This window comes from Magnolia sinica, chromosome 3 (genome assembly GCF_029962835.1).
Source record: "Magnolia sinica isolate HGM2019 chromosome 3, MsV1, whole genome shotgun sequence".
Lineage (NCBI taxonomy): Eukaryota > Viridiplantae > Streptophyta > Magnoliopsida > Magnoliales > Magnoliaceae > Magnolia > Magnolia sinica.
Window position 1 is genome coordinate 13686147 of NC_080575.1, and position 27673 is coordinate 13713819.

The 27673-nt window shown below is 38.4% G+C and overlaps 1 protein-coding gene and 2 long non-coding RNA genes across 4 annotated transcripts; all 3 read right to left on the reverse strand.

The window, feature by feature from the left end:
- Positions 1-13183: 13183 nt before the first annotated feature.
- LOC131241428 (uncharacterized) lies at positions 13184-14951 on the reverse strand. The gene is made up of 3 exons (XR_009169027.1): positions 14764-14951; positions 13462-13527; positions 13184-13337 (listed from the first exon to the last, which is right to left on the reverse strand). It is a non-coding gene; the product is annotated as an uncharacterized LOC131241428 (long non-coding RNA).
- Positions 14952-15342: 391 nt separating this feature from the next.
- On the reverse strand, positions 15343-24294 carry LOC131239564 (uncharacterized). Its single transcript, XR_009168270.1, has 6 exons — positions 24089-24294; positions 22344-23221; positions 21485-21538; positions 16341-16577; positions 16069-16249; positions 15343-15977 (listed from the first exon to the last, which is right to left on the reverse strand). It is a non-coding gene; the product is annotated as an uncharacterized LOC131239564 (long non-coding RNA).
- Positions 16934-18535, reverse strand: LOC131239563 (uncharacterized). 2 transcript variants are annotated; one of them, XM_058237330.1, is made up of 3 exons: positions 18231-18535; positions 17847-17946; positions 16934-17745 (listed from the first exon to the last, which is right to left on the reverse strand). In XM_058237330.1, the coding sequence occupies exons 1-3, from the start codon at positions 18353-18355 to the stop codon at positions 17263-17265; spliced, it is 708 nt and encodes a 235-aa protein (XP_058093313.1). In that variant the 5' UTR covers positions 18356-18535; the 3' UTR covers positions 16934-17262. The 2 variants fall into 2 exon arrangements, with proteins under 2 accessions (XP_058093313.1, XP_058093312.1); XM_058237329.1 differs by having other exon boundaries at positions 18027-18534.
- Positions 24295-27673: the final 3379 nt, after the last annotated feature.

Consider the following 27673-nt stretch of genomic DNA (forward strand, 5'->3'; position numbering starts at 1 on the left):
GAAAAATAGATGGACAACATGGATAAATAACACACATTACGGTGGGCCCCACAACACCCAACACCACGTAGTTGGGGGTGTTGGGTCACTACCCAATCTGCTTCCCATTGGAAGGCTCATGAGAGAGGGACCTGAATTAACTAGGTGGTGTGTTGATGTGTTGGTCATTGTGGGGTCCAACGTGATGTATGTGATTTATATCTACATTATCCATCTATTTTTCTAATTCATTTTAGGGCATGAACCCCAAAACAAAGCAGATCCAAAGCTTAAGTGAACCACATCACAAGAAACAATGGAGATAATAACATCCATTGTTGGAACATTTTTAGGACCCACTATAATGTTTATTTTTCATCCAACCTAATGATATTGTCATTCAAACTTGGATAAAAGGAAAACACAAATATCAGCCTAATCCAAAACTTTTATAGCCCCAAGAAGTTTTTAATAGTGAGCATTCAATCACTCTTGTTTCATGTAGTGTGGTCATGCTTAAGCTTTATATCTGCTTAATTTTTGGTTCATACCCTAAAATGAGCAGACAAAACAAATAAACAATGTGGTTCATACCCTAATTTTTGGTTCACGCTTTTTCTTTTTTTTTTTTCCAACAAAAAAAGGTGTAGTTTTCACAAGCAATCATGAGAAATCCCTAAGGATGCATTTGGAAAAACAAGTGGAATTGCAAACTTCTCTTTTATACTGACAATCCACTGACAACACCATCATTACCTTTAAATCCCATCCAATCCACCCTAATCCGTTCAAATTTGCCTGGGACGTGTTTGGTTTGAGGGATTGGAAGGGATGGGAAGGTTTAATCCCGAGATTGGCCAAGCGTGCCAAACAGACTGGATATAGCAATCCCGGGATATAGCAATCCCATGGATCTTAAGACAATCCACTGACAACACCATCATTACCTTGAAATCCATGCCATCCACCCTAATATCAGTTCGATCCATCATTTCCTAGAAGTTGATGGTGGCTACCTTGAAAATCACCATCAATAGCTCACAAAACGAAAGTTATTGAGACAATGTGTTAGATTGCACCATTATTTCATGTAAATATCATGATATTTTGTGCCACATTAGAAAGAAAGAAAGAAAGAAAAAGAAAAAGATTAGGTAACATGCACATACTAACATAAACCATGTCCAACATCATGTCCAAAATCAAAAGTTAAAAAACCTAACAAGTACATACTGACATATAGATTAGGTAAAACTTTCATACATTCAAAACCCTCTATATGATGAATGCCTTTGTGGCATGTAACTAAATGAACCTTGTCCATAATAGTAACCTCCTCCTCCACCTCCACCTTCGTCCCCAAATTCATCCTTCGGTTCTCTTTTTACTGATTCAACTGCAGGAGAACTCTTGGGCGACTCCGAGCTGGATGTGTCCAAAAAATGGTCGTTCACCTCTGCTGAATCGGAAGGTGGGGATCCCTTCCCATCGTTGTCATTCACAGATGCAAGAACTTTTTTAGACGCTTTTTATGATCCGATTTGTACAGGATTCCCAATAGCCTATAAAATGCTGCAAGACTTTTAACAAACTTTGATGGTCTACTTGTGTCTACTTCAGTATCATGTTGTCTCGGAGGTGGATGTTGTTATCTGGTACTTCTTGATCTGTATGTCATTTGCATGCTTTCTTTGATGGCCTCTTTATAATCTCGTTCTTCTTGCTCCCTTAAAATTTTATCTTATTCCTCTTCTCTACTAATGGTGGTTGTGGAAGGCCTGGAACTAGAGCTGGAGCCAGTTGCAGTTCCTCTGCTAAACCCTTCTTCATTTATAAGAGGCCTACTTTTATATATTCTTTGGTTAGTTGTATTGGTTGTAGTTACAGGGTGAGGGTTGTGGGAAGTCTTTGTATTAGAATCGAGAATGGCTCCAAATAAATCTCGGACCTCCTGAGAAGCTTTGCTACAAGGTGCGGCATCTCCTCCCCGACAAGCCAAATGTAATTTGAGTCGATTTGTTTTGTTGACAAACTGTTTTCCACACAACTTACATTTCAACTTTATCTTTCCATCCTGGGAGTAGGTTTGGACTCCATAATCCTAAATATCCGCCGATGCATCATCTTCCGATGACATATCTGCTGTATATCTGGTTAGCTTAGAACAAAAAAAAAAAGAGTTATGAATGAACGCAATTACCTAACAATATAATAAAAGATTTAAACAACATTATCTAATTGAATAGTACTAATGAAAAAAGAGAAATATTCATCCACCCATGAAACATAACCATAAAACTTCAATGTAACTGTTTTAACAAAATTACAAATAACATGATATAACAAAATTAGAAGACATTAAATTCATATTGCAGCTGCAGGCACTGTCTCTTCTATCTTGTCACTCTCCTCTTCATCGAACTCCTCATCAATAGAGGTCTCTTTCTCCCACATCGGACGCAGCCAATCCTGAGTACAAATGAGCGCTTCAACCGATTCAGGTGTAAGTGAGCTTCTATACTTGCTTATGACCCTACTCCCCGTACTAAAAGCGGATTCTGAAGCCACAGTTAAAATTGGAATTGATAATATATCGCGTGCCATTAACGAGAGCACAGGGTACTGCAACTTACCAGATCTCGTCCTCCACCACTCTAAAATGTCAAAATCATCGCCCTTGTTTAGAACTAGAATATCCTCCTTGAGATACTCTTCAAGTTCTGATATATGCATCTGTGCTTGAGTCCCTTTCAATTGTGTATAGTAAGACATGAAATCATCTGTCGTGTCTTCTTACAATTCATCAACAACAGAACTAGAACCCACATGAGGAGATTGTTCTTTTGCGGCACACGCATACAAATTGTATAATTCACTGGCTGCACTAGAAATCTTTTCGGCCTCAGCAACACCCATCACACCATACAACCTATTACATATGAAGCCAACCATAAACATCTTGTACCGAGGATCAAGAACAACCGCAACACCCATTAACAGACTACACTCAGACCAATACTTATCAAACTTTACCTGCATACCTATGGTCATGAAGTGTAAAAAGTCTTGTCCACTACTACTTTTACGCAAGGCATCTTTTACCTTCCAAAGTTCAGGCAGAAATATATTTGCTGTTGGATACTTGTAGCCTGAAAATTTCTTCGTGCTGTTGTAAAAAATAGAAAGGAACTTATGAACTGATTCAGCTCTTGACCAGTCATCTTCAGAAGGTAGCCAAATATATGCACTATCACACTCCGCATAGTGAGACAAGGCAGGTCTCAAAGCTATCGCTGAATCTAACATTTCAAAAGTTGAATTTCAACGTGTCGTGACATCTAACTTCATTGTTCTCTGAGTTGACAAATTCAACCGCTTCACGATCTCATTCCATGCATGTAATCGTGAAGGTGACCCCCGTATGTACTTCACACTCTCTCTTATATTTTCGATTGTGGGATCAATTGTTTTAAGGCCTTCTTGTACAATCAAGTTTAGGATGTGGGCATAACACCTAACATGAAATATCTTTCCACCAAAATACAAGTCACTAGTGGCCTTAAACTGGTTGCGCAAATTTATTATCACGCTATCATTTGCAGAGGCATTGTCTAGTGTAATTGTCGAAATCTTCTTCTCAATTCCCCACTCCATTAGACATCTGTGTATGCAGTCTGAAATCATCAAACCACTATGAGGAGGCGCAAGATAACGAAAGTTTATTATTCTCTTGCAAAGCCTCCATTCAGCATCAACGTAGTGAGCAGTTAGGGACATATACCCCTTTCGTTGATTGGATGCCGTCCATAAATCTGATGTCAAGGTAATTTGGGAAATCGTGGCTAACTCTCCTTTCAACTTGACCTTCTCACCTTCATACATCTTCATACACATCCTCCTGATTGTTGTACGAGAGACCTTCTCGTATCTGGGGTTAAGGCATTTGAGTAGTCCAACAAAAGCAGCACTCTCTACCATCTGAAATGGTCTTTCATCTGAAATAATTAACTTAGCCGTCCACTCATTCACTAACTCTTTGTCATACTTGTACATGGACACTGATGGACCCCCCGCAGATTGCGAAAATGAAAGTGTTTGTTGCCTTACCCCACCTCTTGCTTTTTTAAGACACTTTGCTAAATGTTTTTTCAATGTTGTGGTCGAACCATCTGCTTGCTTAGCATACTGACTCTTGCAGTGTTTGCATTGTATCTTCACTTGGCCGTTCTTCAGGGTTATTTCTTCAAAATCTTCCCATACTGCCAACCTCTTTTTCGTATTTCCCGCAACATGTGACTGTGTGGTACTAGTATCAACCATGTCGACGGGCACCTCTTCATGTCCAACAACTAATCTTTCATCTTCAAGGATCATCGGTGATGTAATTGATCGACCAGCAGGGGCTGGGGACAGGGTATTGGAAAGACCCTCGCTTTCCATCTGATAGTTGAAATATACTAAAATCATATTAGCATTAGCAATCTAATGCTAACAGAGTTATACTAAATCCTAAATTAGTTACCCATCAAAGGTTGGATAGATTGTAATACTTTCATATTCCCATTTAAACATCCACGCCGAAAATCCGACAGCATCTCCCCATGCCTCTCCAGATAAGTTAATCTTACGTTACATTCCGATGTCAAATATCTAAAGCAATGTAAAGATATTTGGCATTGAATATGAAACGAAAGAAACATATCTAGAGAGAAACGAGGAGATGGACTGCGGATCAGACATGAACATTTAAATAGGTTATATGAAAACATACTATCTATCTAACCTTGAACTGTCCAAAAAGGGACAATTTGAACGATTTCTATGTCACCAAAAACACACTATATCTATGTATGGCCACATAGAAATCGTCAAACGGATAACTAATTATCTAACTTACAAGTAACAATTAAATCCTAAATTAGTTATCCATTCAAGGTTAGATAGATTGCAATACTTTCATATTCCCATTTAAACATCCACGCCGAAAATCCAGCAGCATCTCCCCATGCCTCTCCAGATAAGTTGATCTTACGTTACATTCTAATGCCAAATATCTAAAGCAATGTAAAGATATTTGGTATTGGATACGAAACGAAAGAAACATATCTAGAGAGAAACGAGGAGATGGACCGCGGATTAGGATGAACATTTAAATAGGTTATATGAAAGCATACTATCCATTTAACCTTGAACTGTCCAAAAAATGGGACAATTTGAGCGATTTCTATGCCACCAAAAACACACCATATCTATGTATGGCCACATAGAAATCCTCAAACGGGTAACTAATTATCTAACTTACGAATAACAATTACAAGTCACAACTATAAACCAACAAGTCACAATAATAATTTAAGAAGAAAAAATGTGATACATATTAAGCTAACTATATAATGAGAAAAGCTAACTATATAATACATTTTTGGATTCATCATCCTTTTCAATGTTTTCTTCACTCTTGCTCTCATGTATCTAAATCATAAGTAGTATTTCATTGCCATTTTTTTATTTTTTTATTTTGCTTCAACTTTGTATGTAGGGAACTATAATGTCTACATTGGGAGGGTAATGTAGTCATGATAAAGATTGTTTGACACATTCTCAGTGTTTAAGCATATAGTGCATAAGGTGGCTCCCACAACAAGCACATGCAAAAATCAAGCGGGTCCTCTATTTAGGCAAGATAAACGTTTGTGTTGTTCTACTTTTGTTTGGCTTTCAATGAAGTTTCCATTGCCATTCAAAAAAATAAAAAGAAAAGGAAAACCTTACCGTCAGTTTCTTTTACCTAAATCATAGATTTCAACAACCAAGACCTTATACCATGTAAGTAGTTTCATTACTTTCTTTCATTTCAGTAGTCTTGGACATGCTGATAATGGCTTTTGTGTTTTACTGTGTTGGTTTAGAAATAATTCCTCAGTACTAACTTATGGTCTAACCCCGGGCAGACCCCAACTAATTTTCATGCAGCTCTGAACAAACTAGTCCAACTGCCAGCCTAACATATGACAACACCATGATGTTGATAAATGAATAAATAAACATTGGACCAGTTGGCCAGATGGTTATACCAGACGAACCACATGAACCAGGCAGATGGACCTGTTGAGCATAAGTTCAAATATTTCCTTTTGCAAATCGAGTCATTTCTTTGGTGGGTGGTTTTGGTCGAGGTTTTACAACACTATCCTTAAATTTTAGTAATAGAATTTACAAAATCAAGTTTAAATGAATGAGCTTGTGGTAAAAAATGTGAAATAACTTAACAAATTTTGTTTGATCCCATGAAGAAATGAGTAAATTCAGTTTTCTTGTACCCATAAAGGGGACTGACTATGGTGTAAAAATAACTGCCACTCACTAAACAGTGCCAACTCATGTACCATATCCATGAAATGCATGCAAGTCAATCAAAACCATCCAAATCATGGGTCACACACAGTGGTCCATAGCTTGAAATCATACCAAAGGAACGATTCTAACCATCTGATGTGGGCCATTAATACCAGTCCACCGAACATATCTACCTATCCGGCAATTTGACAGCCACTCATATAATAATATGCCCAGGCGATCACTTTGATTTTCAATCAATATCATGTTCCGCCTTGATTGGCATAGATGCATGACACGTGTACAATTGGAAGATGACACTTGTGGTGATTGGCACATATGATAGGGATGTCCAAGAATCCGGTCCATTCAGTTAGCCAATCAACAATCCTAATCTTCAAATCACACATAGATCCTCATTTTCTTCCACCCAAAAGTTAATGTGATGGGATGATCAGTGCCATCAAATCAGTATTAGTTTTAAAGCTTCAGAAAATTCATGGTAGGGTTCACTAGGACAAATGAACCAGTAAAGCTGATAATTATAAAAATTACCATTGGAACATGATTGCATACATCCCCTTTGAGAGTAGATGAGGCCAATTTTTATGGAAATTGAGACGAATTTCCACCCAAAAACTTTTAAATAACAAACAGCAGAAATAATATTTCATTTCCACTAATTCTCCTGGAAATATTATTGTCGAGGAAAATCAATTTTCCACTTTCCAATTTCAATGAATCCAAAAGATCAGAAGCAAACTATCAGTTGAAGGAAATCCAATCCTTCCGTTAGGTGAGCACCACCACGAAGATCGCAGCCATCCATTCATTCGGTGGGACGCAATTATAGATCTGGGTCATACCATTGGCCGTCCATTGATTTTGGCGTCGTGCCTTGCCCGATGAGTGGATAGGGCTGATTTTCGCACCAGGCGATCATCATGGTGTGGGCCACCTTTTGGACGGTCCAGATATCACACAATGTGACATGTTCGCTGGAAAGAAAGGGCTGTGTGTGTAACGATTTTTCGTACGCAACATGTGGGCCCCACATTTTGTTCTCCTAAAGATAATTTTTTTTTTCTTTTTAATAAAAGAGAGAGAGAGAGAGAGAGAGAGAGAGAGAGAGAGAGAGAGAGAGAGAGATTGGATGGAAAGTAGAGAACCTGGAGAGCTCGGCCGTAGGTAGTAAAGAAGAAGGGAATGGGAACAGAGAAGAATCGTCCCGTCGTCCGTCGCTCGGGTGCGGTTAGGGTAAGAAAAGAGGGGAACGAAGAGGAAGAACCGAAGAAGAGGAGAACGGGTAGGCAGCAGATCGTCGGGCAGCGGCGCTCGTCCCGTCGTCCGTCGTTCGGGTGCAGTTAGGGTAAGAAAAGAGGGGAAATGGAGAGGCAGTGAAAAAAATGAGATTAGAAATGTTAGGGTAAAAAAAAACTGAAAACGATGTTTTATAGCACCCGCCCGCCGTTCGGGTCGGGTCTGTCCGGGTCGGGTCGGGTATACGGGTCGGGTCGGTCCGCACATAGGGCTATCCGGACCCGATCCGAAAATAAACGGATCTGGAAATTCTAACCCGATCAAGCCCGATCTTGACCGTCGGTTCTGTTCGGAACGGGCCTGATCGGGTTTGATCGGGTCGGATCCGGCGGATCGGGTCAAAAATGTGCACCTCTAGGGAATACGCTGGATACAAAAGTATATGTTGTACCTAGGAAATATGCTGAATACTTCAAAGAACACTCAGGGGGGTGTTTGGCGCGTGGCATTGGTAAGGAATAGATGGGATGGATTCAAAAAACATAATTAGTACACATGTCAAGGATTGTCCCTGTTACCATGGAATAAGCTTAATTCCCTATTATGTTATATTTGTAATACGGTGGTACATTGAATGGATATACCCACCATCATTTGAAACTATTGAAAATAACACGTGTTATATCCAAACCATTCATCTGTTTTGTAACCTCATTTTATGGCATGAGCCTAAAAATGAGGCAGATCCAAAACTTACGTGGCCCCAAAGAAGTTTTCAACGGTAGGTATTCAATACCCACTGCTTTCTATGGTAGGGTCCACTTGAGCTTTCGATCTACCTGATCTTTTCGCCCATGCTCTAAAATGGTCTCGAAAAATGGGTGAACGGTGTGGATATAGCCCACACGCCATGGTGGGACCTACACAACTTGCTAACATCGAGTGGAATTGGCATGAGACCTAATGCAATTCCAACTAATCTAATTCCAAGCTTTTCCATTCTTCCCAAACATTGAGTGGAATTGGCACGGGACCAAATGCAATTCCATCCCACCTAATCCCATCTAATACAAGCGCCAAACACCCCCTAATTGTATACTGAATATAAAAAGGATTTAACCCGTGGATGGGTGTGGAATTGTCAATCTGCAGCAGTCCAAAATTGTGATTTAGGAACGGTTTTAAACCGTTCCTAAAACCGTTCCTAAATGCTTCAGGAACGGTTTAAAACCGTTCCTAAATGAGGCGTCGCAGAAAATTAGGAACGGTTCAGAACCGTTTTGGGTACTGTTTCAAATTTTAGAAACGAAATTTTAGGAACGGTTTTAAACCGTTCTAGTTCCAACAGTCCGATTTGGGGAACGAAATATTAGAAACGATTTTAATTAGAATCACGTAGGAAACATGTTGTGGATACGGTTTAAAGTAATCGAATTAGATCTCGACGCCTGATATGTTGTTGCCTGATAGGGAGAGAATCACCAAAGATTGGAGAAACTCGTATGTCATTGGAATGCTGCCGGAGAAGGCATTGGATGTCAGATTCGGGACCTGTAAGCTCAACAAACTTCTGAATCTTCTGGGACATTGCCGGAAAATGAGTTATCAGCTAGCTCTAGAACTTGCAGATTCGACAACCCAGATAGCTCCATTGGTGGCTCGCCGGACAGATTCTGGCCACTCAAATCCAACACCCTTAGATTCAATAGATTACCAATGCTAGTCAGAATCCTGCCAGAGAAACCACTCCTACTTATAAGCCCCAAATCCCTAACCCCTTTTCTTATCGCAAGCCCCAAATCCCTAACCCTTTTTTCTCGTCGCAAGCCCCAAATCCCTAACCCTTTTCTCGTCACAAAACCACCTCCCGCTACTGTCATCTCCACTAGCCCTCTTTAATTGTCGTCGTTGCTATCTCTATTTCACTCCCTTCAAACCCACCTCCAAGCGTGAGGGAGAGAGGGAAATCGGGCGTGAGGGAGCAGGAGAGAGACAGGGATAGAGATTGATAGGGAGGGAGTGAGAGAGTGAGGGAGCGGGAGAGAGATCGGGAGTGACGGAGAGAGAGAGAGGGGTGAGGTACGGTACAAACCCCTTTTATTTTGTATTTGTTGTGGTACGGTTCCAAATCTGGAACGGCTTAAAACGTTAAGCCGTTTCAGAACCAAAATCACATTTCATTCCAGAATTGATATTTTGGTGTAGTGTCGGGTCACGAACAGGGTGACCTAGAAACATTCTCTGAAAAGTTCGAAACAATGCTATTGTTCTTCAGTTATGGTACTGCCGCATCTTTTTCCACATCCCTGATTTTGATAGCACCACCGGATACTGCAACATCTTTTTCTGCATTTTTACACTCATCTTTATCGTTGTCACTCTTGCTGTCAGATGATACTGCCACACCTTTACCCTTACCTTCATCCTGTTTTGGTACTTTCATAGCTTTATCGTCACCTTTGCTGGAAGAGCCACCTTTACCCTTACCTTCATCCCGTTTTAGTACTTCCGTAGCTTTATCGTCACCCTTGCTGGAAGAGCCGAAAGAGCTTGCACCATTCTCTTCCCGTTTTGGTACTTCCATAGCTTTATCGTCACCCTTGCTGGAAGAGCCAGAAGGTCCTGCACCATTCTCTTCCTTTCGTTCACAAATGAACATTTCCACCTCCATTAGGGTTTTCAGATGGGGGAGAAGCATAAGGATTCCTAGCCGATTCGTTTTTCCATTTTTATCTGTAATAATCCAATAAAACCCACGCGGCGGTTCCAAACAATGAAAGGAATATAAATCACTTCTTGATGAAATTAAGAATCCACCCTTTAAAAAAAAAAATTATTAAAAAAAATTATGAAAATTCATTTAGCTGATTTCGTATGAGCAAAATCTGAATATTCTTATAGATAGGTTTGATCGTGTTGGTGTGGGTGGTGTTGGCGTTGGTGTTTGTGGAGACGGAGTCACCTGACATTACTACTGCAAGTGTCTTACAGGATTCACACCTAATCCGATCCTGGTGTCACTGCCCACCTTGATGTATTTTTTTTTGTAAATCTATACCATCCCTATGTTTTTTTTTTTTTAAAGATCATTTTAGGAAGTAATTCCAAAAATCAAGAAGAATCAAATCTTAAGTGGACCACACGAGAAGTTTTCAATGGTAGACGCTCAATCTTCACTTCTTTCTGTGGTGTGGTCCACTTGAGATTTGAATCTGCCTTCATTTTAGGCTTGGCTTGTAAGATAATCTCCAAAAATGGATGGACGGTTTGGATGGAATAGATATGCAGCGGGTAATGAATACATATGTACTATCTCATTTTCGAAAGGCATAAGTGAGATGGACTCTAGCTTTGCATAGACGCTAATTGCGTCCTACTCCGCCCGTCTCCAGCTGGGAACGGGCAGCAGCTTTGAGTGGACATCGTGATATACATGTCTTATCCACGCTGTCCATCCATTTTTTTCATATTGCTTTTTACTATAATTCCAAAATTGAGGCATATCCAATGCTTAATCGGACTACACAATGGAGATTAAATTCTTACCGTTGAAAATTTCTTGGGGGCTACGGAAGTTTTGTATGGAGTTGGTATTTGTGTTTTCTCTTCATCCAAGTCTACCTAACTTTATGAATATGTTGGATTGAATATCAACATCACGGTAAGCCCTAGAAAAGTTTCAACGGTGAGAATCATTATCACCGCTGCTTCCTGTGGTGTGGTCCATTTAAGCATTGTATCTGCCTCATTTTTGGTCTTAATCACTAAAATGATAAAAAAAAAATGGATGGACGGTGTGGATAAGACCCATACATTATGGTGGCCACTAACAGCTGCTGCCGGACGGGCGGGGTAGGACGCAATCTGTGTCCTCCATAGACGTAAGTCAGGTCGGGGGCACCCTCAGAATAAATTGGGCCCAAAATCAGACCGGTTTAAGACATCGGGTGGGCGACACTTATCAGATAAAGATGATGGATGGCTTATATTCAACTTCAAGACGAAACTTGTGTCCGGGCCATGAAAATCTTAATTCCCATCACGAAACTTGGTGTATACATCCAACTTGTCCATTAGATATTTACTCTCGGAGAATGAAAATCAAATAGATCCAAAACTCTGGTGGGCCACATAAGGAGGAACAAACAGGGAGGGAACAACCACCCTTTATTATATCAGCATGATTTTTGTCCTGAACCTTCATTCAGGGCAGATGTGTTAGGTAATCATAACCCATCTCATCTCCCGGATGAAAAAAGGATGGCCACATAAAATAATGCTAATGAATATTATATTATCATGTCAATATGTGATTTTTTTAAAGGGCCCAACCAAATGTGTTATGAACTTAATGCCTAGGATGGATGGATTGTACACTTATCATAAAAAATACTAACCTTATAATAAATCACAAATAATTACATAATGGTTGTGAATTAAATTGATATCCTTGACACCCTATTATAAGATAAAACCATTCATTAATTGTAGCATACACATAACATATAATAAATTTATGATCTCACCGGCAAAGAATTCAAATTTTCAGGACAAGATAACCTCATCAAGTATCATTATATATGACATCTCCTGAAATAAAAAGGGATAGAGCTTGAGTTTTATAACTTTGAAAAATCAAACAATGAATGCTTTTATGAAGGTACCGAAGGCAGAAGATTGTCTCAATTGAAAGATCATGATAGAAATGAAAGAAACTCAACACTACAAGAAAATTGGGCCCAGAAAACCACCGGCAAATCCTTTGCCCGCGGTTTGCTAACAGCCGGTAAAGCCTCAGTAAAGGCTTTACCGGCGGTCGTGCTCCCTTTACTGGCGGTTGTGCAAGCTGCCACTGCATGTGGGATTTATTGGCGGTTGTCCTGGCCGCCGCTGCATGTGGGATTTACCGACTGTTTGCACGGCAGGTTGTGGTATTTGAATTATTAGCTCTTAATCCATGCGGGACTGATTTATCTTTACTAACACTTCAATTAGCATTTAGGCTCCTAATTCCATAATGCATATGCATTTGTAAACCTATCTATAATTGTGATTTGGTTTGGCAGCTTCATGTTGCCTGCAGTGTCCTATGTACAGGCTCATTAGATTGCAAACATTCAGTTTATGATAATAATAAAAAATAAAAAAAAGAAAGTGGAAATGACACAAAATAGATGCCCGATTCACAATAAGAACTTGCCACTGAGAATGAGCAGTCTAAAGGCTTCTGAGTTGCTGAAAATAGAAAAGATATTTTCGCCAATGAGCGGCACCAGGAATAAATAAATAAAATCCTCCGATATAACTTTGCAACACAAAAATGCCTCTGTTGTAAACAACACAACATGTACAAGGCCCTCTGGAATTCAGATAATAAACTTGCTTCTTGTTGTTTCAAGAAAATCAACATCAACTTCTTCATGAAAGCTACAATTCCCATAGGTACAGTTTTGATTTTTTTTATCTTTTTTTTTTTTTTTTTTGTGGCAATAGTATGGATTTATTTTTTTTGGGGAAGTTTTTTCATCAGTGTGGCATTTCCACAAAATAAAGATCAGAAGTCTGTAGGAGTATGCATAAAGTGCTACAGACAGTGATGGGGAACCAGTTGGTGCTGCTGCTCATATGGTACTAAATAATGCAACCAAAAAAGCCAGTATGTACAAACCTCACTCATTGCAAGAACTTACAAATAACAGAGATATTTCAAGGAAGCTAGGGAGAATGGAATATTCTGTCTCAGCCGTTTGAATGCCAGGTTTCTGCATTGCAGGAAGAAAACAAAAATATATCTTGGAATTGAGATTCAAATAAAATAAAATAAAATAAAATAAGATTAAATCCTATATAGGAAAAGGAAGCCATAAAAAGTTATAGACATCTTACATATGGGTTGCACTGGGGGGCAAAAATAAAGGAATTACGCCATGAATGCTATTGTTACTGATGTCCCTGTACAAGGGAAGGATATTTGAATTAGTAAAGATAAATGGAACCAGATCAAATAAAAAGCTTTGTTTGTATGTTAAGCTTAACTTACAAAGTGCATTTAAGTTCATCCACGTGAAGCTAAGCTCATCCCACGATTAAATCATTCTGTAATAGTCAACACATGAAACATCAAGAAAAACCTACTCATAAATGCAAGCAACCTAAAGTTGAACAGATGTTAACAAAACCACACAAGCTTTTTCTTGTAAATATCTGCTTCCTACATAGAAACTGAACACAAGGGTATATCGGTGTGTTGGCCTGAAATAACATAATATCGGGCTGATATAAGTCTTCATCAGTCGTGAACAATATAATGCCTGATATAACCATTTAAAACCTTACCATGCGAGGAAGAGAGAGAGGATGGGTGAGGGAGAAAGAAGGCAGGAATAGTTTTGTCAACGGCTAGACCTGAGGTTGGCTTCAACCCAGATTGTGAACTGTTCGGGCTGGGCTCATTCAAAATTCCACTCTTGCCTGGTTCATTGACAGCCCTAAGTGGGAACAATGGACAGCCCTAAGCGAGAACAATGTAAATAGATGCGGATTGGGTATTATCCCAGCTAGTCCCTAGTTAGGAACACACAAGAGTTTTGAGGGTCAACGTATTTTTTTCCACACCGTCTGTCCATATTTCCATATCATTTTAAGTTACAAGCTGAAAATGAGTAAAAAAATATGGTTCAAGTGCAATACAACATTTCTTTTCACATACAGGGGCACCCACACATTCTTACACCACAGTAGTTTTTCACAGCAATGACTACTCATGACCTTGTATTGGAACTATTTCTGAGTCTACCATTGAGTAAGGACGCAAGTGCAATATACTGTGAGATGCTGACAACCACTGATAAGACCTTCTTAAGGCCCACCTTGATGGTTAATAGTAGACATGGATGAAGGAGCAACACAAATATCAGCTTTTACACAACTTTTAAGTGCTTTAATCCCTGTTGTGTGGTCTAGTAAAACCTTGGAACTGCATATTGTTTAGATTGTACCTAAAATGATATGACAAAAATGGATGGACGGTGTGGATAAAACCGTAATCACGGTGGCCTCTCAGATTCCTAGCTAGGGACGGGCGGGGTAGTACCAAAACCACGTCAGTGTGGAGGCGTGGGAGCCCATGGCCAACCCGGGGTCGTACGAGTAACAAATCATCTGCCATCCAGGATTTGAAGGACAGACCTGATGCCGAATCCACAAATTGCCCATTGATTAGCAGTTGGGTGTGCTCTACTTGAACAGGTGGTGTTATCAAGTCTTTAGCTGTAATGGCAGTGCCAAATCTATGGACGATTCTAGCATTTCTGTGTGAAGTTTATATTATAACACAAAATTCTGTAAATAGAAATGCTTGAGTATTAACCAACTAGGACAAATCTGAAGCTCAAGTGGACTACACAGTAGAAAGCAGTAGGGATTGAACGTCTACCATTGAATGCTTTCTTAGAGTGATAGAAGTTTTGGATTAAGTTGATATGCATGTTTTCCCTTCAACCCAGACAATGTGTGACTTTACAAACAGGTTATATGTTAAATAAACATCACGATGGACCTTACAATGGGCGTCATTGTTCCACTGCTTTGTGTGGTGTGGTATACTTGCCCAAATTTATACATGCTACATCAGGCAGTTAAAATAGAAGATATAGGCACAAATTTATGAATGTCACAGATTAATTTAAGGTTTCGAGAACTTACATCCACCTCACTCTTACTGCCAAGTAGTCCTGATGAAAATGCATCTCTACACTATAAGAAGGGAAAAAAAAAGAAGAATTTGTGGCTGCACCGATACGGTCTAGTATGAACGGCTGCCTACGTACCCAATGTTCGGAAGATTGGGATCAAGCCACTACATAGTTCTTAATATTTAAATCAGAACATTTTACGCATAAGCAGAGAAAAAATCAAAACAAATCATAATAGAAATATGTGTACCTTCTGTTATGCATAAGAAGATGAAAAGCTGAAACAAATCACAACATAAATCTCTGTAGATTTGTCAAGCAAAACTACTAAATATTTCAAGAACATAGTGACGGAATCCCACTACAAATATGTAAAGAGTTGTATTTCTGATATGAGACATTTCCACATACATTTCACACAACATGGAAACCACCACAACTTTGTTTTTGTAAAACAAGACATCAATGTAATCTGTGACAGAAACTACAGAAAATATCATAATTGAGACATTTCGATCAATTCACTACATTCAAAACAGCTGCAATTCCTTCTAAACGATATCAAAATGCAAAATATCTTCAAAACCAAACATCTAATTCACCACAATGCTTCCACAAAATCAGTAAAATACAGCTCAAATCCCCTTCAACCAAAATCCAAGAAACCGATTCTTCGACAAGAATCAGTTTCCAAAACCAGCTATTCACCTACTCAATAAGATGTTCTAAAACTCCGATTCCGCTTCGAATCCAAAAAAAAAAACAGAAGACAGAATTAAAAATAAAATAAAATTCAAACCAACTCAGAGATTTGACTTCTTTGAACTTCTGAAAACTGAAATGTGAAAAAAATACTAACATGAAACAAACATAGTTGTCCCATCCAACTCCAAAATCAATTTTTTTTTGTTTTCAAAAATAACGAGAGAGAGAGAGAGAGAGAGATACCTCCATTTAGCTTAATCCATAGCTGTCACAACCTACAAAACAAAATAACAAAAAGAAATTAGTCTCATCAAAGTCTTATATAAGAAGTTCTATTGTATATGAAAAAAAAATAAAAAATCTTACCAAACAACAACAATCAGGCCAACAAATACTTGTTCCAGCCACATCTCCAATTGTTCTGTATCGTCCATAGGGTCTCATCAAAGTCTCTTCATGTACAATTGTCACCTGAATATATACTTCCCAAAAACCATTTCCAAGTGGGAACCCGCCTACTTTTGTGAGCAGATCCTTACTCAAGAGAATTCCTCTAGCAACAGTAACCCCATGAATATTAGTAAGAAGAACTTCGATCATGTCCTACAAATAAAATTTACTATTTAACACAATAAATTGCATCATTTGTATACCACATCTAATTAAGAACACAATAATCTCAAAACATAATAAAAGAACTATTCAATTGGTGTGAAAATTTACCCCGATACTACTGCAAGTCGTAGTCTTTCCCTTTTCGCTAAGTGTCCCTGCAAATGATAAATCAATGTCAATCATCATATACCGACTAAACTCTATATAATATAGGACATAATACACATGTAAATATATGAATATATATCATATAATTACCTGGCTTGATGATGAGGCCGGTTGGTTTGGGTTGATGAAAAGACATTTAAATTTAAAAAAACAGTAATAATAAAAACAAAATCACATTGGAAAAAAACATTTGAATTTCTTTTTCATATATTAGGGCAATATGGTACATAAGAAATCAATTATTGTGCATAATGTCATCTCCATCGGGATCAGAAAAATCGGTATCATTTGTTTGGTCCTCTACCATCTTTTGGGCAGGTAGTAAAGGTGTGACAATTGTTGTACCATCAATATCTATCCTTTCCCAACTAATAATGTCATCACTTGATTCTTCCAAACTTTATTCATTGAATGATGAACTCTCTAAGTTGGTGTCAACATCATCTGCAGGCTCTTCCCCACGCATATCAAACAAATCCCTAGGTTTCGTCCTCACTACAATATGCTAATCTTTCTCGACGGGGTCTTGCACATAGAACACCTGCTCAACTTGAGATGCGAACACAAATGGTTCATCAAACAACTGTTGACCAGTATGGCATAGCCGTTTTAAATTCACGAGCATAAACCTAAACTTATCCTTCTTCACACCCCTGCCCTGAGATAGAACATCAACGCAATCACACTTAAATAATACAACCTTTCGATCACCACAATATTCCAGTTCAATGATGTTTGTCAAGACAGCATAGTAAGTTACATCTCCTGCAATAGGGTTTTTGTCATTAACACTCGCAAAGCTTAATGTCTTTGCAGTGACCACAACTCCACTATGTTGAGTTTTTCTTTTCTTCTCTCGATCTTTAGTGTGAAACCTAAAGCCATTTACTATAAAATCTTCATATCTTCTTGCCATATTAGGAACTCGAGCTAGCCATCTAAGGTCTTCTGAGACATGCTCATTCTTTGCATAGCGCAACTGTTCAACCTATTCGAATAAAAAAAAATGTTAAAACAGAAGCACATGTCTAGATAATGAAAATAAATGAACATGCACATGTCAGTCAACTTATTGCATCGACTACTTACATGATCGCTAAACCATTCATGAAATGTTTCATTGTGAATGCGTTCTATATCCTTTGGTCGTGCGCGAAGATTCTTCTGCTTAACAACATTCATGTGTTCTCTGTATATAAATTGGTTCCAGTAAGAAATACTGGAAAGTTATTTTCCACACGTATAAATTAAGTGTCATAGTTGTCTTACTCAAGAAATGGGATGAGTGCGCTGCTGTTAAACAGAACATATCGATGTGCTTGTGTAAATGCAACTTTATCCAGTACACAATCTTTAGCCTTCCCTAATGCACGACCTATTCGTGGAAAAATAGATGATTGTTCTGTAATGGTGTTACCATAATCATCATTCTGTATTGGTCGGTTGAACCTTGTCTGTACATTATGCAAGTACCTCGAGCAGAAAGTTAAGCATTCTTCTGCCAAGTACCCTTCTGCAATTGAACCCTCAGGCCGACTTCTATTACGTACATAGGACTTCAATGTATGTAGGTACCTATGGTCACCAATATTAAACATTTTAGAAATATATGGTCGATTAGCATGACTGGAATAGCATGGAAAATAAATTTAATTTATAAATATTAGCACGCACCTCTCGATGGGGTACATCCATCGGTATTGTACTGGTCCTGCTAGTTTGGCCTCACCCACTAAATGAATAGGCAAATGCACTATAATATCAAAAAAAGCAGGCGGAAAGATCTTTTCTAGCAGGCGTAAAGATATGGTGTGTTTTTGTATACCACCAAAAACACACCATATCTATGTATGGCTACATAGAAATCCTCAAACGAGTAACTAATTATCTAACTTACAAATCACAATCATAAGTCACAATTATAAACTAACAAGTCCCAATAATAATTTAAGAAAAAAATGTACTACATATAAAGCATACTGTTCAAATTTGCATTTTCCTATTGTGACTCACATGAGCACTGGATTTGCATAAATTTTGATATGACCTTGCAATACAAGTCAACTCAATAAACATACAAAGCATATATCATATGGTTATCAAGATTAGCAACTTCATTCTCATATATAACAACTCTGAATAAACATACAAAGCATATATCATATGGTTATCAAGATTAGCAACTTCATTCTCATATATAACAACTCTGAATAAACATACAAAGCATATATCATATGGTTATCAAGATTAGCAACAAATGTCATTTAAAGTTTCCTGGTAAAGTAAAGAGCAGGTTTGCTTCCATCAAAATGAAGGAATCTGTATCTATTGCATCTTACTTGTGCTGTAAATGTAGTTGTCTTAAACAAATAGGGAGTTCTGGTCTGACAGGGACTGTAGATAAAGGAAACTGTCCAATGTACTCGGTGGGTTGAGACAACACTCTTACTAAAGAATGATTTGTTACAAGTTAATAAAATCATTAGATGGGTTGAGACAAGATTCTTACTAAAGAATGATCTGTTACAAGTTCCAGGAAACTGTGGGAAAGGAGAATGATCTGTTACAAGTCAGGAGTAAGCTAAGTATCTAAGCATATCCATGACAATAGCAAACAATAAAAGATTGCGTATTGATTAGAAATTAAAAATTAAAAAATTAAAAATCTATAAAAGCAGCTAATCATTGAAAAAATAAACATAAAAATTTTCAGCTATAGCAAAGAGAACAATGTGAATAGGAAGTTACAGTCTGTTACATGTGTTGCGGTTTACCTTTTGCTAGGTGAAACTGTAGGCACTACCTTTCCGAAAACTAATGAGGAATATCATATATTAATGGAAAGTCACCTAACCTTATCTGTTTTGGACTTAGATGACTTGCACACCAAAATGAGGTTGTTTAGAATCTTCAGATGTACTCGTAAATAGAGCTGTAAATATCCTGTTTAATCAAGAAGTTATTAACCTAGTACCAAAAAAAAATAAAAAATTAATACAATATCTTGAGGGAGTACTGAAATATGAACGAATAAAAAAAATACACAATCTAACACATGGGAATCAAGGGAACTTCATAATACAAAAGGATGGGTAGTTGGCAGAGATAGGATGCCTATAAAATCATTAGGTGGTAATCCGGTTACAGGTGTAAAGTGTTTACAGCTGGCTTTAAGCTGTAATCTGATTACAGGTAAATGGTTGTTTGTGTACTAGATCAGTTTGCATGTTGTGGGGGTTTGAGTGAACTTTGTAGTTGTGTGGAACCAACTTCCATAAGCGTTTCATAATCATACAATGTTCGATTCAAGCATTTAACAGGGACACCAATCTGCACATGCAGGTCCACCTTTTGGCAATTCAAATCATTTACCGGTCATGAGAAGCTCACCAGTCGTGACTTGTTTAAACTCTCCAAGCCTCTAGCACTTGCTAGTTGATTGAGTCAGGCCAAGATCCTTAACTAGACAGACTGAGGCTGCAACATAATAGATCATATAGGTAAAACACTAACAACAAGTTCCATCAAGCATAAGCAAATAGGCAACAGAAATACATGCATGCATGTTGCCTTCAGGTTTGGCAGGGAAACATGCAGAAAAGTAACAACTGGGATGATCAGTAATTGTGAGCCAATCCAGATGGGCCCCACTAGATGGAGAGCCAAGATTCATGAGTTCCTCATTTACTAGCAGTAAGCAAATCTGCAAAAAACTTTCCAATGCTAAAAATGATTAATGATTAATAGTTGAGGTTTAGCTTGGAAAATCTGCAGAAAAGTGATGTCGAGGATGATCAGTAATTGTGACCCAATCTAGATTGGCCTCACTAGATCGAGAAAAGTGAAGAAAAGTGGCGTCTAGTCTACGATCAATCAGTAATTCTGAACCATTCTAGGTGGGCTCTAGATGGGCAGCCAAGACATAAGTACGCCATTTGTTTGAGTGTAATCAGGTTAGAGAAAATATTTAGAAGGTAAAAGCGATGATGGGTAGAAGTCAGGGTTCAGTATGGAACACTGCAGAAAAAGTGATGTCAATGATCAATCAATAATTGTGATCCATTCTAGCTGGGTCCCGCTAGATGGACAGTCAAGAGTCATGAGTTGCTCATTTAATGAGAGATCAGATCAGACGAATGTTTTCAGATGGAGAGGCTTCCAATTCCATCTCTGAGAAGTGGGACATACAAAACAAATCGCACAGCTACAATGACTAGACCTCGGAGATGAAGTCAAGATAAACCACTAATACAATTTCAATCACACACAAAAAATTATATTATATGAAATTCAAATTCAATAGAACAATGAAGTAACAACAAAGAAGGTATGAACAAAAACCAAATTGGCGTGACTACTTTACCAATTCATCAAATCCAATACAGGATTAATTCAATAGATAGCATCCAAATTCCATTTATTTTTCAACAAAGAAGGATGATTTACTATAAATTCTAAAACAAGCTAAATAAGTAGTAAATTCTAAAATAATCTAAATAACTAATAGGTTTTAGAACTTAAAACTGAGTAGCTCAGGATTTCCAAGTCCTAGGGAAGACGGATCCCTTATCCTGATAAAAGGGTCTGACTTGGGTACTCCAGCCTTTAGAAGAATCCAAGCATCACCGATTAGACCAATCATGAAGGAATACATGCATGCATGTTGCCTTCAGGTACAGACTACAGACTAACTAGGTGGAAGATAACAGGGATTAGGTGCACAGTACCCTTTCTTCATCCTAATGACATTTCTTTCTGCCTTGGAACTTTTCAGGCTATAACTGCACAACAGAGCAACCCAGTCAAGAACGATGTTGGTAATTAAGTCCAAATACTACTTGGCAACCATGAAGCACAGCAATTTACAGACAGTTCCTGAAGAGTAACTGGGCCCAATTCAGTCATGTTTTCAAGTTCCAATTGAACACTTTCCAATTTTTTTATTATGATCAAAGGAGAAGATTATTCTTTTTACCAAAAATGTACGGATCAAATCACAATCTTATAATTATAATAAGAACAAGAGATGTTTCTCGATCAATCCCTTTGCCCCTCACTCTTCAAGAATCAGAAAGGAGCAATCATGGAGTTGGTGCATAAGAATGCCAAAATAAACAATCAGTTAAAATTTAGCAAAGAACATTTCCTCCGGAACTGTTTAGGTTCTGAGTTCTGAGTAAGGTGATTTCCATGTAAGACCATGGGCAATACTAAATATTGTAACTTTAACTCTACAAGTTAAATATGTGAATAGGCTTTATATAGGATAAGGGCTGGCAATGTGCCAGACAAAATTGATATTTTGAATAGGCCCAACCCAGCTAGATCAAAATCCAGGCCTGATACAGCCCCAGGCCCTCCTCTTGCCAGGCTCCTGATGGTGTCTGATGGTGAAACGGGACTCATAAAGCTGGGACAAGGCTATGATGACAACTATGATGATTTTTCTAGCCCCAAGGCCAGCCTATTGACAGGGCCTACTTTACAAAATTTATAAAGGAGAAGTCCCATAAAAGAAGGCAGCAGGGTTTACTGTTAGCATAAAAGAGAAATGAAAAACTAGATAGTTGAAAAGGTCATCCTTACAGCATCATTCCGCAGCCCATACACCGAAAGAACGAAACAATTCTGATCTAAATCACATATCAAATAGTATCGGCAAAATAATAACTGATTAGTTATAAAGTTTCAACCCAGGCCATACTTTAGCTTTTAACTACTTTTAGTCTCTCCTAGACAAGTATTGTATGCAGTCAAGTCTAATTAAAATACATGATACCCAGATACTTCAACCTAGAGAATGCATCCATAGCGTATCATCCTGTTTGACACCTCAAGTTTATGGGTAAAACCTGTAAAGTCCAAAAGGCCTGTTTGGACACACATCAAAAGGGGCATTTGACCTACTTTTAAGCCAAATCCGGGTTTTTGATGTGTTCGGATGGACTTTGCAAACCCCTGTTTCACCATACCACTAGACAAAATAGGCGCCTAAATGGTGACTTGAAGTAGACCAAAAAAGCAGGCCTGAAACCCCCTTCTGTGCAAGCGTGTCCAAACAGAGGCCCTAAACATGCCAAATTTAGGGAGCATAATGTGAAATGGTACTTTCATTCCATAGTTACTCTTTAACTTTCACCATTCTTTTCTTAAAAGAAAAAAAAAAGAAAAAGAAAATCAAGAGGCCGCATTCTGGTTTTTTCATAGTATAAATGCTCCAAAACTTTACGACACACACGTACAAAGACTCATTAAAAGGTCATTTGAATATGTTAGAGATGGCGTAGATGGTAGTATAATGGATACAAAATCAAATAAGCCATGATAAAATTGAAGGAAGAAGACTCATAGAGGAGCTATATTGTCGTGCCTAATAAAGAGGAGCACTTTCCCCATGACTGCGACTGTTTTATTCAGCCCCTCCAAGAGGTCACTTATAGTGGCTTTCTTGTATGACGAATTCTCTACAGTACAAAAGAGAAAAGCAAAACAATCAGTAAATTTGAAATGGTTCATTATTGGAAATGCCTATCTGGAGTCTTTTTACTGTAGAATGCATACATAAGTTGGGGCGCTTGCCTGTAGCCTCGCCCAAAGATGATGCCACTTATGCAACTAAAAGAACCACAACAATATACTCAGAAAATTATAGAAATTATATGATTTAACATGAATTAAATGCATTCTTGGTCTAGTGCCCAAGATCAAATGCTTGCCTATGATGAGGCTAATTACTTTCTTTCTTTTCTCTCTATTTTTTATTTTTTTTACTTTTTCCTTTTTCTTTTTTTCTTCTGTACTTTTTTTTTCTTGTTATTTTTTTCTTTATTTTTTTAATAGCAAAATGAGGCTGATTACAGTGTCTAAACTTGTGTCGATGGTCCTCAAATATAAACTAAAACATGAAGAAAACTATAACAAGCCTGAAAAGTAGCTATATAAGAACTTAACTATGTAGGGGGTGTAAAACATCCTTCAACATCACTCTTTGAAATACACATGCATGCATCTATGTGCATGCCAAACGTGCACACACCATGATTGCATGCTTGCACACATATAGGAGCATATGATGAGTTATCTACACTGTCATGAACCTGAAGAATTATGTTACAACTTACAACTTCAAAGAATACTATGAGGGTGTCAAAAAAAAAAAAAAAAAAAAAAAAAAAAAAAAGAGAAAAAGTTCTGATATAATTTGAAATGGTTATCTTACGAACAGATTTACCACAGAAAAAAAAGACAAAAATTGATAAGCACAATCCAAACATGAAATATACGAACAGATCTACCACAAAATCAAACTACTACAAGCACCAAAACCTAACCCTAGTTCGTCCCGATCTATTAGAATCAGCAAAATCCCCCAAAAAGAGAGGAGAAAACGCAATCTAGAGATATGGAAGCTCAAATCTCATTAAGAACAGATAACAAAAAACTGAGATTCAATGCTCTCAGTTGGAAATCGCAGCAACAAAACGCATCTACAAAAGATCCAGAGCAGTAAACAGAAAAATTAGGGCAGAGATGGGAAAATCACCTGCTTATTATGAAATCGAAGATCAAGATCTCACAGAAGAGCTAGGGGTTTTTTTTTTTTTTTTTTACCAACTCCTCCGATCTCCGCCGTGGAGATGAAGGAACGATATTGGGCGAGCAGAGAGGGAGAGGGAGAGGGAGAGGCAGAGGGAGAGGGAAAGGGAGAGCGTGCAAGAGGGAGAGGACCAGAGAGGCAGAGAGAGGGAGGGAGATGGAGAGGGAGAGCACGCGAGAGTGTGTGAGAGAGAGAGAGAGAGGGAGGGAGGTGGAGAGGGAGAGCACGCGAGAGTGTGTGTGTGTGAGAGAGAGAGAGAGAGAGAGAGAGAGGAAAGCGTGCGAGAGGGAGAGGGAGAGGGAGGGAGAGGAGAGTGAGAGGCAGAGAAAAGGAGATACGACGCAAATGGCTAGGGCATTTTTTTTAAAAAAAATATAAAGGGACCCTTTGCCTGCAGCCGTTAAAACTGGTCGCGGGTAAAGGGTATGCCCATCGGTCGGCTAAGCCCCATTTTGTTGTAGTGCAAGTTTAAGGGAGGTTAGAGTTTGGGTTAAACTTGAATCTCAAGTAATTAAAGTGATATGATCTTATGTTTTTATTTCATTGTCGTGTTAGGATTATGATAGCATATGTAAGTTAGAAGTTAATGATAGTGTAATAGCGAGAGTATCAACACAGTTTTTATTTATTTATTTAATCTTTTGTGTACTTACAAGAAATGCTCAGTGCTTGCGCCAATTAAAGTAAATTTCTAATCATATAGAGTTCCACTTGATTTTTATATTTGCTTTCTTTTCTAGTCCCTCAGCTTTTTTCCTTAGTTTTCTAAGGATTTGCATTGTGAAAAGGAGAGAGGGAGCAAGCGCTACTAGAATACAAAAATAAATAATGAAAACACCCGGTTGAAGTGGTAGGAGCCTAGGAGGCATAAGGTGGGGATATTTGAAATGCATGGATTCAAATCTCCTATGTTTGTTTTTCACTGAGGATTTATTAAATCCCTGGATTTACCAAATATCCACGCCCTTATAAATTCATGAATCTAAAGTAAACTCGATGAGGTGGATGAAACGACGCCTGCCTCTCTACCTTTACAACTTTGTATTTTCAGAAAGAGCTGTCCTAAAATGGAGGTTTATATAAGGCTCTCTAACCTTCTTCTAGACGGTTCTAATTGCTAGATTAGTTACATTTGGCCAAGTAAAACCTCATTCTAGATGGTTCTAGTTACTAGATTAGTTACATTTGGTCGAGTAAAACTCGATTTGTCTCCTGCTAGAGTTCCAATCGATGTGGCTTAATCCCTCTACATGGTCGGAGCCTGTCCTTGCGGATAGTCATTATATGAAATGGGCCACCAAATGAGGGTCTATAATCGGCAGATGGGGCTCATCAGAAGGAGATAGGTTTTTTAGATAATCGGGGAGGAAGATCCAATTGTTAATGGCAGATTGGTCACCAATGGTTACTCCTCCGATCTAAGGCATGTGGACGGCATGGATATGTCCAATGATCTCTATAGGACCCACATTTTGGGCCAAGACACTAAGGAGCTCGATGGTTTGTGAGTTTTCGCATTACGGCGATATGTGAGATTTTTCATGAGAACTCTTGCCAGCTGAGAATGTGACTGTGAATAGCCCTGGATCGTGTTGGGATTTGTGCTGCGGAATTACACACAGATGGATCTAGGATAGCAATCCAAGAGCACCAAGCAAAAACAAGAGAGCACAAAGATTTAATGTGGAAAACTTTTTGGAAAAAAACCACGGCACAAAGCGACAAACAATCCACTATGAAAGCATAAATTACACAGAGAGAGGACTTACCCAATTCGAACAACCTCAAATCTCACCCTTGCTACACCCTTTGCAAACCCTAGAACTCTTTTATAAACTCTTTTGAATACTTTAGAAAGCCTTAGAATGTTTTAGAAAGGCCCTAGGGATTCCTATTTATAGTTTAAGAAACCTCACTTATGCACCGACTTGGAATAGTCCGGAAACCGCATCAAATTTATGCAGTCTGTGTGCTATCTGCGTAACCTTATACGAGTTGAAGGGCACCTTCGATGAGTTGAAGCAGATCTTCGATGAGTCGAGGATCAAAGAAATTCCAAATACATCGTTACTGGACTTCAAGCCTAACTTTCTTCGACCAATCGATTCAGATTTAAGACATCTTTTTAACAACAAGCTCCACCATGTTTTCAATCTTCAAACATGTAGCTTTTTGACCTATTCTCTTATCTCTGCATCGCATCATAGCTTTAATCAATGCTTCTTGTGCACACGTCGTCCTTCTTTTACGCCATCGCCAAGCCCAGAGAAGTTGCACATAACTTGAACTTATTTAAAGGAACGATCTTGGTGAGTATATCTACCTGATCTGAATCCACATGTTTAACCACCTTTGCTCCTGTCTTCTCAAAAATAAGATGTAGTCTTCTATACCTCAGATGCATCGAAGTAACCATCTCACCGCCATCCAATGTTGCTTGCCGAGGTATTTGCTCGCAACACTGATTGCCTATGAAATAACCTGTCTAATTCATACCATGGCATGCATTGTCAACCGCATTCGAATAAGGCTCATGAGACATAACCTGCTTTTCCTCATTTGATTTAGGAAATTGTTCTGAGGAAAGCGTGAAGTGAGCCGCGTGGGGAACGCTCACTGGCTTTGCCTGGTCCATCGCATACCTACTCAAGATATTCTACCTGTGATTACTAAAGCCTACTCATCTTCCAGTCTCTATAAATATCAATGCCAAGAACCATCTTTGCATATTAATGCCAAGGATAAACCTGTATTGACTAATGATGACTCTGAAATGAAGGTATGACCCACCTAGGTAGATGGCATTGAGGCTAACAGATTCCATGTGAGCTCATTTGCGCTCATATCACTAATCACATCAAGTACAAATACTATCTCTCCCTCAAAGCTAGGAATCACACCCGCGGACTGCCAAGATCTAGTCATAAAGAACAACTTTCTTCACATACAACCAGACTTCATGACTAGCTTCCATCACACCATCGACCTACCTTTTAAGATCTTTCACTACACAATTCCTTTTGCGACTCACAACCACCTCCGTCCCAGCGCTCCCCATGAGTAGTTAGGTTAATAAAGCAAATCTTCACCAATTGCCCTCCAAACATCTCCCCCTCCATCACTATAATGGAGTTGTCACAACAACCTACAAAAGGATTTACACATATTTAGAGGATATGTATAGATTGTTCATACCATGCATGCACACACCATTTGCAACTAATTTATCGAAAACTACAAAATCTGCAAATAACTTATTATCAAAGATTTACAATACATTTAGAATACAAAAGTTATGAACTATATCCGGTCAAGGGTT